Source organism: Lycium barbarum, chromosome 6 (genome assembly GCF_019175385.1).
Source record: "Lycium barbarum isolate Lr01 chromosome 6, ASM1917538v2, whole genome shotgun sequence".
NCBI lineage: Eukaryota > Viridiplantae > Streptophyta > Magnoliopsida > Solanales > Solanaceae > Lycium > Lycium barbarum.
The window spans coordinates 13,410,326-13,429,881 of record NC_083342.1 but is presented as its reverse complement, the minus strand read 5'-3'; the positions used below and the strand labels follow the sequence as shown (position 1 = coordinate 13,429,881).

General features: G+C 34.0%; 2 protein-coding genes and 1 pseudogene across 2 annotated transcripts; all 3 read right to left on the bottom strand.

Moving 5' to 3' along the window:
• Positions 1 to 2,082: 2,082 nt before the first annotated feature.
• On the bottom strand, positions 2,083 to 5,995 carry LOC132600819 (geraniol 8-hydroxylase-like; annotated as a pseudogene).
• Positions 5,996 to 7,166: 1,171 nt separating this feature from the next.
• Positions 7,167 to 7,721, bottom strand: LOC132643825 (geraniol 8-hydroxylase-like). Its single transcript, XM_060360351.1, has one exon. It carries the CDS (start codon positions 7,719 to 7,721, stop codon positions 7,167 to 7,169), a length of 555 nt encoding a protein of 184 aa, XP_060216334.1.
• A 372-nt stretch (positions 7,722 to 8,093) lies between these two features.
• On the bottom strand, positions 8,094 to 13,552 carry LOC132600820 (mitogen-activated protein kinase homolog NTF6). The gene is made up of 6 exons (XM_060314230.1): positions 13,207 to 13,552; positions 11,074 to 11,203; positions 10,818 to 10,955; positions 9,350 to 9,682; positions 8,773 to 8,956; positions 8,094 to 8,673 (listed from the first exon to the last, which is right to left on the bottom strand). Exons 1-6 carry the CDS (start codon positions 13,365 to 13,367, stop codon positions 8,501 to 8,503), a joined length of 1,119 nt encoding a protein of 372 aa, XP_060170213.1. The 5' UTR covers positions 13,368 to 13,552; the 3' UTR covers positions 8,094 to 8,500.
• Positions 13,553 to 19,556: the final 6,004 nt, after the last annotated feature.

The following is a 19,556-nucleotide window of genomic DNA, read 5'->3' as shown; positions in this document are numbered from 1 at the left end:
ATGGTATTTGCATGTGTATATATGAATTTCTTTGAAAGTGTGAGCGTTTTTCTCTTCTCTTTCGTCTCCGTCCCATTCTTGTCGTATATATGTGTGTTGGGACATTCGTTGGTCTATGTGAGGGCATAAGGATGAGAATTGAGCAAAATAAAGTAACCACCTAAAGTAGCGTTTGTGTGCATCATAATATGTTCGATAATGTAATGTCATGCATTGAAGTTTCATTGTTAGTCATAGCGTTTTGGGTTGTGTATATGGTTTGAAAATCGAAAAATGGGGTGGTTCTTGTACGAAAACAAAATAATAAAAAAAAACATGCATGCCGGTAGTTGAGAGTCAAAACCAATGTAGACATTCTTACCCTGTGAGATCTAGGTGTTAGATTGAGTTGTTGTTTTGTATGACTTGCTTGAGGACAAGCAAATACTTTAAGTTGGGGGTGTTGATGCGGCGTGATTTTACGCCACAATCGATGCTTTTCGGCTATAAGTTTTACTTATTTTTAAGCAAGTCTATGTGATTTTACGTGTTTTTATTGGATTACAGGTATTAAGTGTTTTGATGGCAAAAGTTGGAGAATTAGGTGAAAATGCAGAAAGAAGTGGAGAAAATAACAAATCACTGAAGAGGCACTTTTACAGAGCAATTAGACGGCCCACAGAACTTTCTGCGGAACGTCAAATGTACCGTATAATGATCACAGTAAGCAGTTCACCGAAGGTCCATCCTGCGGAACAATTATACGGACCACATAATATTTGACGGTCCGTCAAAGTGCATCGTAGAAAAACGCAGGAGACTGTTTAACGGTTGAAGGGCAGCAAATTGACGGTCCGCATAACAATTTTATGGTCCGTAGAATGAACCCGACGGGAAATTTTGTCTTTTCACTTCTCACGACTTAGGTCTTATAAATACCTGATATCGGTTTCTTGTACGATGGACATCAGATTTCAGTTTTTATTCTTCTTAGCACTAAATACTCATAGTTTTGGAAGTCTTTTGGATTAGAAACAATTGCAATTACTTTTTCCTCAACACCAAGCAATCAAATCGTAAGCATTATGATCCCAATTATTTCTAATTGTTCTTCTTTCTCTATGAGTAGCTAAATTTTCTTACTAGGGTTGTGAACCCAATGATGGGTGTTTTGTGATTGATATACGCATAACGGATTGTTAGGATTTATTTATTCTTCATTCTTCATTCATAATTAATGGTTCCAAACATTTATTAAAGCCATAAACCTTGATTTATTTGGGAAAATAATTAGGGTTGGTAAGAATAAATAACAAGAACTCAAAGCTTTAAACTTTGTTTAATAAATTCACTTAGGAATAAGAAGAATTTACTTGGCATAGTTAACCGTTCTTCATATCACTTGCTTATATTTGGGAAAATCATAGAAAGAAATAGTCTTTATTTATTGGGAAATAGTAGAGATTAGCATAGAGGTTAAGTGCATTCTTATCACAATCCATTAGAAGTATATCGAGATCAATATTCATGATCATACACAGCATCTAAAGGGGACACAACCTTGGCTTCTTTTACCATAAATTACAACCCAAAGCAATTAGTTAGAAATTAGTCATAAAAACCCAACTTTTACAGAAATCATCGGATTAAGACATTAGACCTAAATTAAGCATTCTACGATAGTAACCTTTTCACACCATATTCCCTGTGGGATTCGATCCCAACCTCGTTGGGTTACTATATTTGACAACGTCCGCATTATACCATTAATAGGTGTAATTTGAGCGTATCAATATGGTATGATAAAAGATGGAGTTAAAAGAGAAAAATAAGGTACTAAAGTGTAAAATGAGATTATTAAGCAGTAGTAAGGGCAAAATGAAAATAATAATAATGTAACAATCTATGATAACACTAAATTGGTTGTTACGTAAAATGGTATTCATTTGTTATGTCAAAATAGTTTCAACAATACAATTAAGTATATTAAAGTAACAACACAATATAATACAATATGAACACACAATTAAAACAACCCTTTAAACAAGTGAGGATAAATTGTAAACAATAATTAATTTCACTTAGAAGCATCATATGGCCTGAGCAACATCAAATCGGAGATGAGATGGCTCGCAAAGGATGAGCTTTGGCTAAGGTGATGCCAAACTTCTCCTCCATGTCCAAGTCTTCTGGTCTGATTCCTCCCTCAAGTTTCCAATTGAAGGAATTCAAGAGCGAGCCTAATATTATTGGAACAATCCTTAATGCTAGTGGCAAGCCAGGGCATATCCTTCGTCCAGCACCAAATGGGATCAACTCAAAATCTTGACCCTGCACATCCAAATCCAAATTCCAAAATCTCTCAGGTTTAAATACTAAAGGGTCCTCCCAAAAAGTCGAGTCTTGTCCAATCGCCCACGCATTAACTAGTACTTGTGAGCCCTTCAGGACGACATAGCCACACACTTCAACGGCTTGTTCCACTTTGCGTGGGACTAAGAACGGAACCGGTGGGTGCATTCTTAGGGTTCATCTAATAATGCATTGCAAATAAGGAAATCGGGAAATATCAGCCTCTTTTATTGGTTTTCCTTTTCCAATGACTTCTGCAAGTTCAGCTTGTGATTTTTTCATAATCTCTGGTTGTTTAAGTAATTCTGTCGTAGCCCATTCCAATGTGCTTGTCGCAGTATCCGTACCCGCGAGAAAGACGTCCTACAATATTTCTAATTAACTAAAGTATATAACATCTTAAACCTAGTAAGATATTTTCTTATTGTAATCGTGCATACTGTCTATTTCCATTATGTCGTGAAGGTTGCAGTTATTTTGCTCATTTCTTTCAGAAATCGCCAGTAAATTTTAATATTTCCTTCTCTTCTTGAGACTTGAGCGTTAATGGTCCATCAAGACTCTAGTTTGCAGTTAAAACTACTTCTATTACTAAGTTTTCATTCAATCTTTCTTTCTTAAATGCTTAGCAGAGTAAAAAAAAAAAAAAGGGCAGCCCGGTGCACTAAGCTCCCGCTATGCGCGGGATCTGGGAAAGGGCCGGACCACAAGAGTCTATTGTACACAGTCTTACCTTGCATTTCTGCAAGAGGCTGTTTCCACGGCTCGAACCCGTGACCTCCTGGTCACATGGCAGCAACTTTACCAGTTACGTCAAGGCTCCCCTTCAAATGCTTAGTAGAGGACTTTAAAATAATTTTGAACTTTTGATAGTAAAGAAAAAAAAAAACCGATAAATGAGGAGCACAAACCATGAGCAAAGCCTTGATGTGATTATGATTAATCTCTTCAGGGTTCTCTTCGCTAATATTGAGAAACTCTTCCAAAACATCACTTCTTTTTTTTTCACCACGTCTGCTTCTTGTAACTTCCAATCGCTCGTTGATTATGCCATCAAATATCCTAAACAACTTACCAATATGAGAAGTTATGCGACGTCTTACTCCTTGAGGATCAATTTTTTCAAGTATCGGAAAAGAATCCACTAGATTAGGCTTTCCAGCCTCGACCATGAAGTTCCATATCACGTCCTTCAGCTCTACCTTAGAATCCAAAAAGAAAGTCTTAAACATTATATTAACAGTGTAACATATTCAATACATGCATCATTTAGTACAGAAAAAGTCGAACAATGGGATCACAACGATACCTTTGAATCTGAAAAAGGATCAGCCAAATCCTTGGAGAAAAGGGTGTTGGACAACAAATTGAGAATAGTCTTGAAAGCAGCTTGACCTACATCCACAATTTCACCTTCTTGACTACATTTTGCACAATAAGCAAGCAATGCTTGAACCTTTTGAGATCTTAGATGTTGATTTGCATCAAGCCTATTAGAAGAGAAGATATTTGTGTTCAATATTTTACGAAGAATTGGCCATTGAGGACAAACAGGAAGCCATCCCACAGAAAATTTGTCGTGGTTGTGTGCTTGCATGAAATTTGGGATAAATCTAGTGGAAAATGCTTGATCTTGTTTTTGAAGGACTTGTTTTGCCATGGCTGGTGAAGAAATGACAATTGTAGTTATTTGTCCTAGTCTTAAACTCATAATTGGACCATAGATCTTGGCAAGTGTAGTTAGTGATATATGGGGTTTTGCAGAGTCCGGAGCCTAAAGGGTATAAAAATACACGGTATTTACCAAAAGGGGGATGACCAAAAAATTATATACCAAAAGGGGTATATCGTGGATCAGCCCACGATATACCCCAAAAAAAATTTGCGGCTGTCAACAAAAATTTAAAAAAAAAAAAAATTTAAACGTATAATGTGGACTGATCCACGTTATACAATATATTTTGTATAACGTGGATCAGTCCACGTTTTAAAAATATATTTTGTAAAACGTGGACTGATCCACGTTTTACCTCTAAAGTTTTTTTTTTTTTTTTTTTCCGAGCACTAAAAAAAAAAATTTGGTAAACTTTTTTTTTTTTTTTTTTTGCAACACTTAGTGTGTTTTTTCATACTTTGACCAATGATTAGTCGTGTGTGAAAACTCCGAAACGTCAATATTTTATATAGAACCTGATATTTTTTTCTGCGTACAATAATGTAGGCTCAATACATCAAGGATACGTAGACGTTTGGATAGTCATTTTAGGGGTTGAAAAGGTGCCCGAAATAAGTTTTGTTTGAAAAAACTTAGTGTTTGACTGTAAGGTTATTTTAGTCAACTTTATATATCGAGAAAATTAGTCAGCTTTATTTTCAAAAATTGAAACCGCAGAAGTGAAATTGACATTCACAGCTACATTACCCCGGGAGTTTTACGTTGAAATCTATTGCGTATCATCATCTTATAAGTAAACAAAACTGAAAATTTTATGCCAATTTGGGGGAAAATCGAAATTGAATGGGATAAAAGGCATTTTTTTAAAAATCGGCTCGGCCAAACCGCCTTACGGCATTTGTCCTCATAGATCTCGAAAAAATACGCAAGTTCAAAAAAAAAAACGCGTAAAACGGACGTCCGAGCGCAAAGTTATGACCATCTAAAGTTTGACCACTTTACAACTAGTTTTTCTCCCTATATTTTTTAGAATTATATTTATATTCAAAATAAAGTTATGTCGTGATTAAAAAATAACACGCGTAAATCAAAACTTTAAAAAATAAAACACTTAAACCTTAAACAAAACTTACTTCGGGTACCTTTTCAACCCCTAAAATGACTATCCGAACGTGTACGTATCCTTAATGTATTGAGCCTACATTATTGTACGCAGAAAAAATATCAAGTTCTATATAAAATATTGACGTTTTGGAGTCTTCACACACGACTAATCATTGGTCAAAGTATGAAAAACACTAAGTTTGAAATTTTCAAACAAAACTTACTTCGGACACCTTTTCAACCCCTAAAATGACGATCCGAACGTCTACGTATCCTTGATGTATTGAGCCTACATTATTGTACGCAGAAAAAAATATCAGGTTCTATATAAAATATTGACGTTTCGGAGTCTTCACACACGACTAATCATTGGTCAAAGTATAAAAAAACACACTAAGTGTTGCAAAAAAAAAAAAAAGTTTACCAAATTTTTTTTTTTAGTGCTCGAAAAAAAAAAAAAATTTAGAGGTAAAGCGTGGATCAGTCCACGTTTTACAAAATATATTTGTAAAACGTGGACTGATCCACGTTATACAAAATATATTGTATAACGTGGATCAGTCCACGTTATACGTTTAAATTGTTTTTTTTTTAATTTTTGTTGACAGCCGCAAAAATTTTTTGGGGTATATCGTGGGCTGATCCACGATATACCCCTTTTGGTATATAAATTTTTGGTCATCCCCTTTTAGTAAATACCATGTATTTTTATACCCTTTAGGCTCCGGACTCGGGTTTTGCACCTAATAATTGAAGGTTTCCAATTATTGGCCATGGTGATGGCCCTGGTGGAAGTTTTTTGTTGCCTCTGTTACATATGTTTGCAACAATAAAAAGAAAACTGCAGGCAAAAAATGATCCCAAAACAAGTGTATAGTAATCCATGATGTGTTAAGAATTTTGCAGGTGAGATAATGAAGTAGGTATATGGGATTTTGCTCCATATTTTGTAATATAGTACTAGTACTAGTATTATTTATGTTTTCTTTTTATAAGAATTATTATTCCCGTTGTGAGTAGAATACAACGTTTGATCATTCTGCCAATCTGCAGGTTCTGACCATGGGCTTAAAGTACAATAATACCAAAGTCAATTGGAAATCTTGACTTTGTACTACTAATAATAGAAAAACATATTATATAAATAAATCGCTATGTAGATCTTGACATTAATCTCTCACTAATAATGGAGATAACAATTAAAGGGAACATATGAGATGTTGATCTTTTCTAATTATTGTACTATCACTGACTTCCTTTGTCGTATTTAATTTAGTTCTTTAGGGGTAACCGTAACATGTGTAGCACGCAAGCACTGTCTAAATTATTTTTAATTGTATCATTGACTTTTTTTCATAATGGTTAACTTCCAATTGCAAAAAACGCCAATATTGAAGTACTAGTAATTAGGTATAATTAATAGGTGTTCAATTATTCAGACGGAAAGTTGGAATATAAAATTGATAATAATGAGATCACGAAAAGATATATATATATATATATATATATATATATATATAGATAGATAGATAGAGAGAGCTGGGGTGGAGCCACAATGCGGTTTGCGGTTTCGACAGACCCGATATTCGAGCGTAATAAGTTAAATCTCTCAAGAAATTGAAGGATCTGAAGTTACCCCACTCAAATATAATTTCCTTAAAAAATTCATGTAATATTTACTTAAAAGAGTTCGAATCTAAAACTCATAAACATCAAGACTCCACCTTTGTTCACACATAAAATAATTATTCCCCTGTTCCCCCCCCCCCCCCCCCAAAGCAAAAAGGTAGACCAGTTGCACTATAGTGTTAAATAAGAATACAAAATGTTGGATACTCTCTGTAGCTTCAAAAGTTTTTTGTGTTTCTTTATTTAAGTGATTTCAGCATGATGCTATCTAATGTTACATAAAAATCTCTTCTTAGATCGTTACAACAATCTTCTTACTTTTATTCTCCTTTTCTTTAGAAGTCGCAAAAACTATAAATGAGACCAAGCTAGAACAGTGAGAATGAATTGTAAACAAGTGAATAAGCATCATATAGCTTGGTCAAAATCAACTATGAGATGGGATAGCTCGCAAAGGATGGTTCTTGCCTAAGGTGACATCAAACTTCTCCTCCATGTCTAAATCATTCGGCCAAATTCCTGCCTCGAGTTTCCAGTTGAAGGAATTCAACGACGACCCCAACATTACTGGAACCATTCTCATTGTTAGTTGCAATCCGGGGCATATTTTTCGTTCAAAACCAAATGGAATCAATTCAAAATCTTGTCCTCGCATGTCCAAATTCAAATTCCAAAACCTCTCAGGTTTAAATACTAAAGGGTCATCCCAAAATGTTGAGTCTCGGCCAATCACCCACCCGTTAACTAGTACTTGTGAGTCCTTGGGGACGATATAACCACACACTTCAACATCTTGTTCCACTTTGCGCGGAACTAAGGAAGGAACCGGTGGCTGCATTTTTAGGGTTTCTTTAATAATGCACTCTAAGTAAGACAATCGGGAAACATCAACTTCTATCGATTTTCCTTTTCCAGTGACTTTTGCAAGCTCTGCTTGTGCTTTATCCATTATTTCCAGTGACTGCCTCAGTGCCTCTTCCATGGTACCACACTCAGCAACAATTGTATATGTTGCTTAAGCAAGTTTTCTTGAGTAAAGATTGTTATATTTGCTCAATGGCTTCTACGAAGGGCAAACATTTATGTGAAAGGATATTATCAATTTATTAATTTGAGCATAAGCTTTACAAACAGGAAGCAATGAAAAATTTTGCAGTACCGGGTAGGAAATCTTCTCTAGAGAACCAAGGGGACAAACTGTTTCTATATTATCGCTCGATGATTCATAATCATTCAATAGTAATGCAATAGATTTATGAGATAACGAGAAATAGTAACATGAAAAATTGTCTTAAGCAGGATAAGGAAAGAGAAACATAACTCAAAAGTGATCAACATAAATTCAAGGCAAAAATAAACAACAAAATTGAAATATCAATACCACTATATTATCAAACTCTTATACAACAGCATATTCGCAAATTATCACCTCATTTCTTTCTATTTCATCCTTATTGGTCTTCTGTCCTATGATTTGTTTTACAAACAGCTTCGAGTTTGTAAACAGAACACGACTAGCCTTTTTTCTACAGTAATTTTGAGGGGCCAGGATTCTTGAGTAGAATATGAATCCATTGATTACCCCCGTTCATGCGCTCCCCCCATAACAACCCCGTGTATGAAGGGAGGAAAACCAAACTGTCCAATCTCAGCTTAAAAGAATAATCAAACAGATATTACAAATGGCTAACCTGTCAAAACCAAATCACACTCCAGATATTGATGAAACAAGCTATTGAGGAAATATAGTATGGATCATCATTACTTCATTGTATCGGTATCAAACTTTAGAGCCTCGTTCCATATGAGCTCATTTATGTCTTCCTCACTTAGAGATGCTTGTTCAAAGTCAAAGTTAAAAGGAGAAGCGCAAACAGGTTCCTCGTTTATCTCATGGAGACTTATCATGAATGGATGATTCAATGCATCCTCAACTGCATGAACATCACATCAACAGAAAAATCTATGAGTAAAGACCAAACTAGTTTAGAAAAGTAAAAACTTTTTTACGCATTGATTGCCAATGAGCGTACCGGTTATGCGTTTAGCTGGATCAAAAACCAACATCCTTTCTGCAAGATCAAGGGCTAAAGGGGACACATCCGGGAAATGCTCGGAAAAGGGTAGTTTTGGAACTCGAGGGAGCTGCTTAACGTACTTCCTAGCATTGTCACTCCTTAGGAATCCAAGATCAGAATCTTCTGGTGAACCTAATAACTTTTTTACAGAAAAGAACAAACAGGTTTTATTGTTGGTCTATAACGACAATGACAATAAAGTAGATCTACTGTAAATGAGCCTCAGTGTTGGTTAATGAAAGTATATACTATTATCAGAGGTGGCTGAAGCCTTTTGGCTACAGGTTCATCTGAACTCATAACTTACTACACGGAATATAGATATATATGTAAAATCTACTAAAATATCAAGAAATATTAGATTTGAAACCATAATTTTAAAAGTACAATGAGTTTAACGCTAAAAATCTTACAACACATTAAATATAAACTTGGATCCGCCTCTGACTAATATCAAAATGGCATTAAACTATTTAGTCCGGCTAATTTAGAAGGATAAGATATAACTACATATCAGTGTAAGCAGATATACCTTAATGATAAGCCCCAGTTGTTGAGCATAGTCTCTGCCGGGAAAAAGAGGTTCTCTCTTAATGAGTTCCATCAAAATGCAACCAACTGACCATATATCAATTGCTGCAGTATATTCAGTACAATTAAGTAGTAACTCGGGTGCCCTATACCATCGGGTAACAACATACTCTGTCATAAAATCTGCCTCTGAAGTAGTTCTAGCAAGCCCAAAATCACAAATCTTGAGGTCACAGTTTGCATTGAGTAGCAAGTTGCTAGGTTTCAGATCCCGGTGTAGAACATTAGCAGAATGTACATACTTGAGTCCACGTAATAATTGATAGAGAAAGTACTGGAAAAAAAATCATAAAAAGGATGTTACAAAACTTTGCCGAACCAAAAGTGAATATTTTCATTGTGCCAATATACACAATGTAACTAGCACATACATTAAAACTATGAAGTGTGAATTTGTTAAATAGGAGTTAATATTGAATTATTTAAAATTACAGCTAAAAACAGTTGCAAGTGAGATCATTTGCTGAATTTTTTTTTTTTTTGATACTGCCAGTGGTGCACGGTTCGAAACACAGTGATGATCGGCCCCACTGAAAATATCATATTAAAACTATAGCAACTTAACTACTTGTCATTCGGTTTACAAGTAAATAAAAACGGATTCAATCGAAATTGGCCGAAGCGTAAATTATGACAGCACGAATGTGGTAAAGCTTGGTCAGGCAATAAGTAGTTCTTTTTGTTTTTCTTTTGGGGGTGAAAACCTGTTATACAGCAGAGGGTATAGAAACTGACAAATTGTGGTGCCATCACCCCAACACAAAAGAGAAAAATGAAAAGCTGAACTTAGATAAAACATCCAATTTGAGGCTTCAGCATGCAAGTAAACATAACCATATCTGATTTAGAAGGACAAAGATTGTTCAATCAAATTTTCTCCTATGTGTTACTAGAAGTCATGAAGTTGTTTGGGAAACAAGCATAGATTACACATAGCATCAGATACAGGATGTTACCAAATAGATCCCCCTTAAACACCACAAACAAACCAGCTAACAAACATGCTAGTGAAAGGAGTTACTCACTCCATTCCACTTTCTTTGGCACTATTTCCTTCATAGTCCGTTCCAAAAAGAATGGTACATTTCTATATTCCCTTAATGAGAAGGTTTTATAGCTACAACAAATTTATAACATGTTTAAGACTACCAGTTTCAAAAGCCTTATAACCATGCAAATGTTACTCCACAGCGTGCAATTTAATAGCATATCATGAACAAAGAATCAACAATCAACAAGCAGCATAACCAGCAAGTTTGATGTTTTCATCGAGCATCAAAATAACATATTGTTAATACATTCTATTCACATGAAAATTGGATTTTGTTATTTGTCACAGAGAGATTGCAATACATTATTTAAAGCTTAATGAAAAATGAGCATAAGTAGAGAAGGTACAGTACACATACTTGACAATGATCTTCTGTGAGGGCCTGTGAAGAGCGTATAATCTGATGCAGATCAGTATCCATTAGTTCATACACAATATACACATCATTGAATTCCTCTCTGTCTGGTGGTCTTACTATATCTTTTATTTTGATTATCTGCAGAACCAGTATATCAACATCAAAATCTAGGAGTACTGATAACCAAATTAATAATTGTACTGAAAAAGACACGAAGATAAACCACTATACTAGTTGGCGATTAATTTGAGCGTACATTTTCATGATCCATGTGGGAAAGAAGTTTGATCTCGCGAAGGGTCCTTTTTGCATCAATTCTATTTTCAAATGCATTCCCAATTTTTTTGATTGCTACCTCCTCCTTCGTCTCCGAATTTGTAGCACAGCTGCGGGGGAACACAACAAAAGGTCAATTTGCCACCCAATAAGACTAACAAGAATAGAAATCCAAATCAAATCAATAATTCACCATAGTTATCCTATTTAACATAAATAAATCCTGTGTAACTGACACTTGTTTCTCAATCTCACTAAGGCAAAAGACTTCAAAATTATGCACAAGTCACTCACAACAGAAAAGGGTCTCAGTAGATGACCCAATCATCGTTGTTTTTCTAGTCTCTTGAGACTTATCAGACATGCATATAGACATTTGAGCTGTGGAAGTACACACAGGAACCCAAAGAAACCAAGGGTCCGGTTGGCCATGATTTCAAATCACCAATGATTCAATAAGGTTAATTTGAAGTTGAAATTTTGTTTAGACATCCAATTTGAATCTCAAAAGTTGTACTTTTTCTTATAAACATGAAAAATCCACAATTTGTGAAAAGTATCAAAACTTCTCCAACGTTTATACAATATAACCAAATGAGCAAACCATAGTTCATAGACAAGTTATTGGTGTATCCTAAAGCGTCACATTAATAAATCACATATCTCCATGTTCTTTTTATAAATAAATGCTTGCGATTACATGCTATTACAAACTTTCAAATACACATTATTTTATAAAGATCCATTGATCCAATAAATCAACACTAGTGGTAACTAGTTATCTTTTAATATAATCCTCCACCATGGTACGGATAATCTCTTCAACTCAAGCATTGGTCTTTTTTTGCAAATTTAAAATGATGGGTCTTTTATTGCAAAATATAGACTAAAAGGTCAAGCTTTACATTTTTTTTAAAAAAAATTGAAATCGCAACTTGAAATTTGAAATCCTTACTTTTTGGAGAATATGGAATTTCAAATCATGATTTGAAATTGAAGTTGAAATTCTGTTCACATTTCATCAACAAATGTTTATGTTTCAAATCAATACTTCAAATTTGAGACTCAAATCCTATGACCAAACGCCTACTTACTCATAACAGAAAAGGGTCTCAATAGATCACCAAATAATCACAGTTTTTTCTATTCTTTTTATGCTTATCAGATATGGATATAGACATTTGAGCTATGAAAGTAACACAGAATCCCAAAAGATCTAACAACAGCAACAACAACATACCCAGTGAAATCCCTCAAAGTGGGGTCTGGGGAGGGTAGAACGTACGCAAACCTTACCTCTACCTTGGGAGGCAGATAGACCCTCGGCATAAGGACAAATAGTGCAAAGCAATATGGAAAAGAAATAACGGGCGCGAATAAACCATGGCCCAAAAGATCTAACAAAAGCACCAAATTTTAGGAAATGTTGATTTCAAATTACACACCTATGAGCTCATCCAGGATTATTGCATTCATTTCTATCAGCACAGATCATGTTTGTCTGTGTACCACACAAAACTCAAAATCCAACATTTACACAAAGAAATAGTCTTGCCGCAGGTTCAACTGCACTCATTGATTTCGATCCAATTATGTATAGACATGCCAAGTTTTTCCAAAAATGTATGTACATGCATACGCGTATTCAGAGTTTTGAATTTATGGGTTCTGAATTCTAGAAAAAGGCGGCTTATTGTGTTCTGCAAAAACTATTTAACATATTAAGTGAACTTCTTGACATAAATACAAGATTTTTGCCAAAATGTACCCCTAACAATACTCTAGCTCCCCCCCCCCCCCCCCCCCCCCAAAAAAAAAAAAAAACCCCTCACTTACTCTAAATCCTGAATTCGTCTATGTAACATTCGAAATAAAGAAAGAATTATCATATAATGACGTAAGCGCCATGACCGACAGGTTGATTTCGGGTAAATATTTTCTCCAAAATAGACATAGAGTGTTATTTTCCATAGTATATTTGGTTCACATTTCATAAACAAATGCTGATTTCAAATAAGAAATTCAAATTTCTATAGCCAAACGCACTTACTCTAAATCCTGAATTCATCTCGATAACATTCAAAATAAAGAATTTTAGGGATGAAAGAAGTACCAGACAATTCCGTAAGCGCCACGACCAACAGGTTGAATTGGAGGGACATACTTTGAGGTGACTTCAAATAAGTTACCAACTACATTGTACTCAATGTATTTCCCATCGCGTGTTGGCATTCCTTTTATTTCCACCAAGGTTTCAATGTTTTCACTTTCCATTTCTGCTCTCTCTCTCTCTCTCTCTTTTTTTTTCTTTGTTCTGACAGAATTTGATTTGGAATGTGAATCTAGTACAAGGGGTGATCTCTCTGTTTAAGAAATAGCAAAGTGAAAAGGTGTGGGAGGGAAAGTGTGTAACGGACAAAAAGCTGGTCTTTTAGCGTGATTGGGCTTTTGAGTTTGAATTTTGAATGGGATTCGCTTCTCCCCTCTCTCTTTTCCCACCTTAGTATAAAGTTTGGGGTTTCGGTGGGGGAACGGGGGTGGGGGGCTCGGGCCACGTGGGAAGTACAGTCAAATTCCTCTATAACAGTATAGCTGTATCCGAAATTTATTTGTTGTTTTAGCGAATGGTTGTTATATACCTATAACAGTATTGATATTTAAGTAATATTTCATTGTTATAGGCAGAAAAGATCCATAATATCTAATTTTTCATTTTTAATTGTCGAATCATAAGCTTAATGACACCTTGTATAATGAATGAAAATCTTTTTATGAGGAAATTATATATTCATATAATAATCTTTATCATAAATAGTTTATTAAAGTATCAAAATATTTTGTCAAAATCTCTACACTTATTAGTGGTAATCATAGATATTCTATTTTTATAACGATGGTTAATTATTATATTACCAAAAAAAAAGAATAAATGTTATATGGGGGTAATTTTATAAATATCGTGTTGTTATAAAGATGGTTGTTGCTGTTATTGGTAAAACGTTGTTCTAGTAAAGTAAAATATAACATAAAAAATTAGTTCCGAAAAAACTTAGTTGTTATAGAGAGGTGTTGTTATATGTGGATGTTGTTATAGAGAGGTTTGACTGTAATAGTATGTTTGGTTTAGGGGTGCTCATGGTAAATACGGTATTGAAAATTTCGGTAGCATAATTTTGATTTTTGTTCTTTAAGACTATCACTCCCCCGTCTCAATTTATGTGGCACTTTTTGTTTTTCAAAAATCAATTTGACTAAACTTTAAAGCTAAATTTGATTAGATTAACTCAATATTATAACATTACAATTATATATTTGAAAACTACACGAAAAGTACTATAAGTTGCAACTTTTCCCATACGAATTTGGTGAAAAAATACATCTTAAAATGTTGATAAAAAAAAGCAGAAGCAATCCCCTTAATTAATTAATTATCAAAGAAAAGACATTTTAGTCAAGACAAGCAAATACTAAAAGTTAAAATTTTCATACTCTAATAAGTAAAGAATCAAAATGTACACAACTCTAACCAAATAAATAAATAAATAGTAGTAAATAAAAAAAAATAAAAATAAAAAAATAACATTAAAAGATATTCAATTCACGTGAACTCATAGTTTTCATGCTGTATTCACCCTTACACGGCTTGTGAACTATTGTGTGTTTGGTTCATTTGACAAAAATGAGATATACAAGATGTCGAGATATAATATAAATATGTATTTAGTTTTTATATTAGATAAATTTTTATTTTCAAAATTAACCTTCACTTTCTTACAAGACATTGAAAATAGAGCTTGGAGAATGGAAAATGTGTCATTTTATTATTTTATCTTGTGATTACTAATCTTGTATTGTTATCCCACTTTAAAATTGGTATAAATAATACCACAATTATGATTTAATTATTACATAACCATTGTACACAGTACAATGAACGTTTTTGTAATATATATATATATATAAATGACAAATGTATCAAACGTGTCATTTAGCCAGTCAACGTCTTTAGTTCAAAATTATTGTATTAAGTAAAATCTGATTAAATCAGTTCAAGATTCAACAACCTTTCTTGTTTATACTCTTTACCATTAAATTACTTAATCTTAATGACCAAGTAAACTCCATTTGTCTTTTCAAATATTTTTATCTTTTATAATTAGCTCAGTTACTGCTCCCACAATTTATTTTTATTTGTCAAGTATAAAAAAAAAAAAAAAACTTTTACTTGTTCATTTTGATAAATCGAGAGCGATTTTTTAAACTTTATCCTTGTTATTAAATAATTTCATAACGGCAACTATTTAAGTAGAATTTATGTCTCCCAATTGAAATTTGTTAGTTTCAGTAATAATCACATCAGAAGTCAGAATTTTACATGAAAAATTTATCAAGGTACAAAGGGTTAGTTTGGTTCTAAATAGGTTATTTCAAGATTATAATTTCATCTTCCATATGAGATGGATAATCTCATAATTGGGAATAGATTTTTCTCATTTTAACTAATAATTGATACCCATAGGCCATAACTAAGCTTTAAATAAATTTAACTGCAAATTTTACACTGTGATAACTCTTTGTCCCTGTGACCAAACGACCCCAAAGTGTTATGAGTCTCTCCGCTTTCATTATTCTTGTTACAAATTTCAAAGTGATCAGTACTTTAAATAATGCCTAAATCGAGAAACTTTAGAATCGATTGAGGAGAGAGAGAAATTTGGAGTCGGCAACTTAAATGATCCAAAAAGTGGGGTTTGAGATCAAAATAACTCATTAAAAAAAAAAAAACAAATTACCATTTAGAGGTTAATAAAAACCCTACCAGCTTCATTTTTCCAATTTACTCTTCTTCACCTTCTCCATCTTGACTCTTTCAACACACTTTAGCCCTCCCAAAATCATGTCTCAAAGCTCTGAAACGTCAAGCTTTGCTATAGAACCCGATGTTTGTGAATGTGGTCATTATTGTAAGCTAAGAACATCAAGGACCCAAGATAATCCGGGGCGTTGTTTTTGACGTTGTAGAGTGCCCGAAGTAAGTGTTTTTACAATTTTTTTGGGTTTAAATTTTGTTTACATTATCTACATATTTTACTTTAAAAACTGATTTTCTTGTAATGTTTATAGGATATGGGCGGTTGCAAACATTTTCGTTGGGAAGATAGCATGTCCGTGGATAAAACGGTGGCGGAAAACTTCTGTTGGTAGAGATACCCCGACCTCACGTATCACTAGAGATACAATGAAGTTTGACTTGCAGTTTAAGCTTATGAAAGCTCAAGAAAAGATTGACCTTTCGGAGGTCTTGCTAAAAGAATCCAAAGAAAAACAAAGTTTTTTCAAGGCTAACCTTAGAGACACTTAACACGAGAAAAATGCTTTGAAAGAAAAACTGAAATTTTGGAAGATTATTTCTGCTATGTTGTTATTGTTTATTATTTCTATGTATTTTGTTTATTAAGTTTAATATTTGTATGTATTTTCTATTTAGTTTGTTATTTTTATGTACTTTGTTTGTATTAGTTGCACTTTTTCATTTATTATGTAATTTGCACCCTTTATGTACTAATTTATTTGTGTGTTTTTTTTAAATTGTGAATTGTTGAACTTTTTATGTATTATTAACTCTAAGAAGATTATATAAATTAATAATAGACTATAACAATCAAGCAAATTAAAAACATACTAAAAATATTCAAATTGATGATTTCATCATAAACTAAAAATACAAATTAACCGCATGAGTCCGAAACTTAAATGACCTAAAATCTAAGAGAGTGAACCAAAATAACCCCTAATCATCATCATAATAGAAGTCCTCAATATCGTCCTCAGAACAATATTTTGGGTTTCTTAAGACATATCTTTTTTCTGTAGATGTTAATTCTCTACTTGTTAATGATGTTTGTTCTTCGGCCAACTTTAGCATGTAAAATCTACAACGTCTTGCTAGCATTCTGTTGTATTCTTTTCTAATCCTTTGTACGGCAAGCTCGCAAGTTTCTGGACCTACTCGAGGCATGGTTATTGAGTACCTTGTTGGGATTTGAGCGTTGAGAATTTTCAAGTCACGAACAAGATGTTCTGATTCGGCATGTCGATATGCCCATTCTCGGCGTAACCCGCAATAATATTCTCATGGATCTGAATATTTCGCGCTGCAAAAATCATCATTACGGTCTATAAGAAGGTGGGGTTTCAAATCGTCTAGTTTGAAATTATTGATACCAAGATTGCCACGCCCCAAAATCCACATTAGACGTGACCGGCATCCGACATCATGAACAACATCGGAAGAACCTAAAAGATGCAATAACAATACTTGAACCCGCCAGGTTCAATATTCGCCTCCAACAGTTTATAAAATAAATGTAAACAAATCATGAATATATGAATTAAATCAGCGGAAGTCTTTATTAATCAAACACTTAGTCAACGTAATAATGTGCCTGAGAGTTAATCAATAACTCAACAGCTACGCACAAGAATGTATACTATAGAGCTTCTAAGATAAAGGAATAATAGTTTGACTCATCGGGACGCAGCCCGGAAAACTAATATAATGAATAAATAAATAAATAGGGTGTCCCACGAATGAACGTGTGGGCTCACCAAATCAGCACCAACAGCAAGTACTTCCAAATCAGTATCAAGAACCTGCTCTTCTCCATTACCTAACATACCATAAAAAACAACAATGGTATGCCTGAGTACTTCGTACTCAATGAGTGCCTCGAGGACAATAAGTAATAAGAAAATACAATAATACATAAAGAATCAGTCTTGAAAATCATGTGAAACCAATGTAAGAACAGTTATTCAGTTTATATATCTCAATAAGAATTATCAAAACCGATTATAAGGCCTTTTGTCAAGTTACAACTTCAAATATGTCTTTCAATTGATCATGATTATCAACAACAATTCCATGAGAGAATAAGAATATCACACATGCCAATACATGCCCAAGAATCAAGCACATCAAAGGGATGACCGTACAGGTTTCCTTGTCACAGCGCACTACACCGGAATATGTAATTCTCGGTGGTTATCCTTCCTCCCGAATAGCTATGCATAAACATCACTCCGGGTAGCGAACCCGGTAGTGACCACTCTTCCTCCCGAATGGCTAGGAAATTACCACACTAGGATCCATAGTAACTATCCTTCCTCCCGAGTAGCTAGGCCAAACACAAACAACAGAGAATCATAGCAAAATAGCCAATTTATAATCATCTCATAGAAGCCGAATCTCAAATCATGGCATGGAAGCCGAGTCACAAGTCATATCATGATAGTCAAATTATTCATTAAGGATCATGTTCATCATCCCATTATAGGAGTACATCAAGTCATTCAATTTTTAGAAACCGAATTCACTTCTTTAAACAAGTTTCAAGTTCAACACTATCATAGATCATTCCCATGAGATAGTCAAGCTTTCCAATTATCAAGTTTAAACATCCCTTATAGGGTAATTCGAATTCAAACACCATGCTTTATATCTCAATTTTTCAATCATCCTTTAGAGAGGAATACAATCATGAATATGTATATATAATATAGTACAAACAAGGTTTAATATGGACTTGTCCCTCACGCACACAAACCACAACCAATGAGTTCATAAAACCATTAGAAAGAGTATGTTAAAAAAGAGACATACCTTAATTAAGCCTTACGTAATTCAACAACTTACTTTTACAACAAAGAACACCCAAAACCCTAGCTTGAGTCACCTTGAAAAGGATTACTTTGCAAACCCTAGTTTTTTCATTCAAGAATCATGGGTTTAATGCTAGGATTGATTAATATTGTTAAAAATGTTCTTACCTTAAGGTTTAGAGACTTGGAGAAAAGGTTTTCGTCCTTAGGGTTTATGAGAATGAGAATAATTCATAAAATTAACTGAATCCCGCTATTTATATACACAGCTGGCGGCTGGTGAAAATTAAATGATGATGACTCTTTGAGGGAGTATTTGAGGGTGCCAGAAGAATATAGGGATTTAGTCGCCATTAATGTTCTTGAAATGTATATTGAAAAGATACCTCAAGAAGTCCCTCAAGTCCAGCCTACTCATGATAACACTTATGGGACTTTAGTTCTTATGGAGGTATCTTACGTGGTTAAGTGCCGCTGAAAACTTTAAGCCAGCAATTTAATCAAACTTACACTGAAAATTGATAAATATCCATTTTTAAATTATTATTTTGCGTAGTAGCATGTGCTTATTTTATTTATTGGTAAATATTCATTTTTGGTATCTTTGTAGGGGTTATACGCCTGATATGAGTAATATTGGGAAAAACTCTCAGTTCGGTGGAGTTGATCTTTCTCCAAACCAACAATTTAATCTAACTTACTGTGAAAATTATTCACAAAACTCGCCAGTAGTACCAAACGTTGATTTTGGGCAATCCTCTCAGTTCGGTGGAGTTGATCTTTCTCCAAACCATGACAATA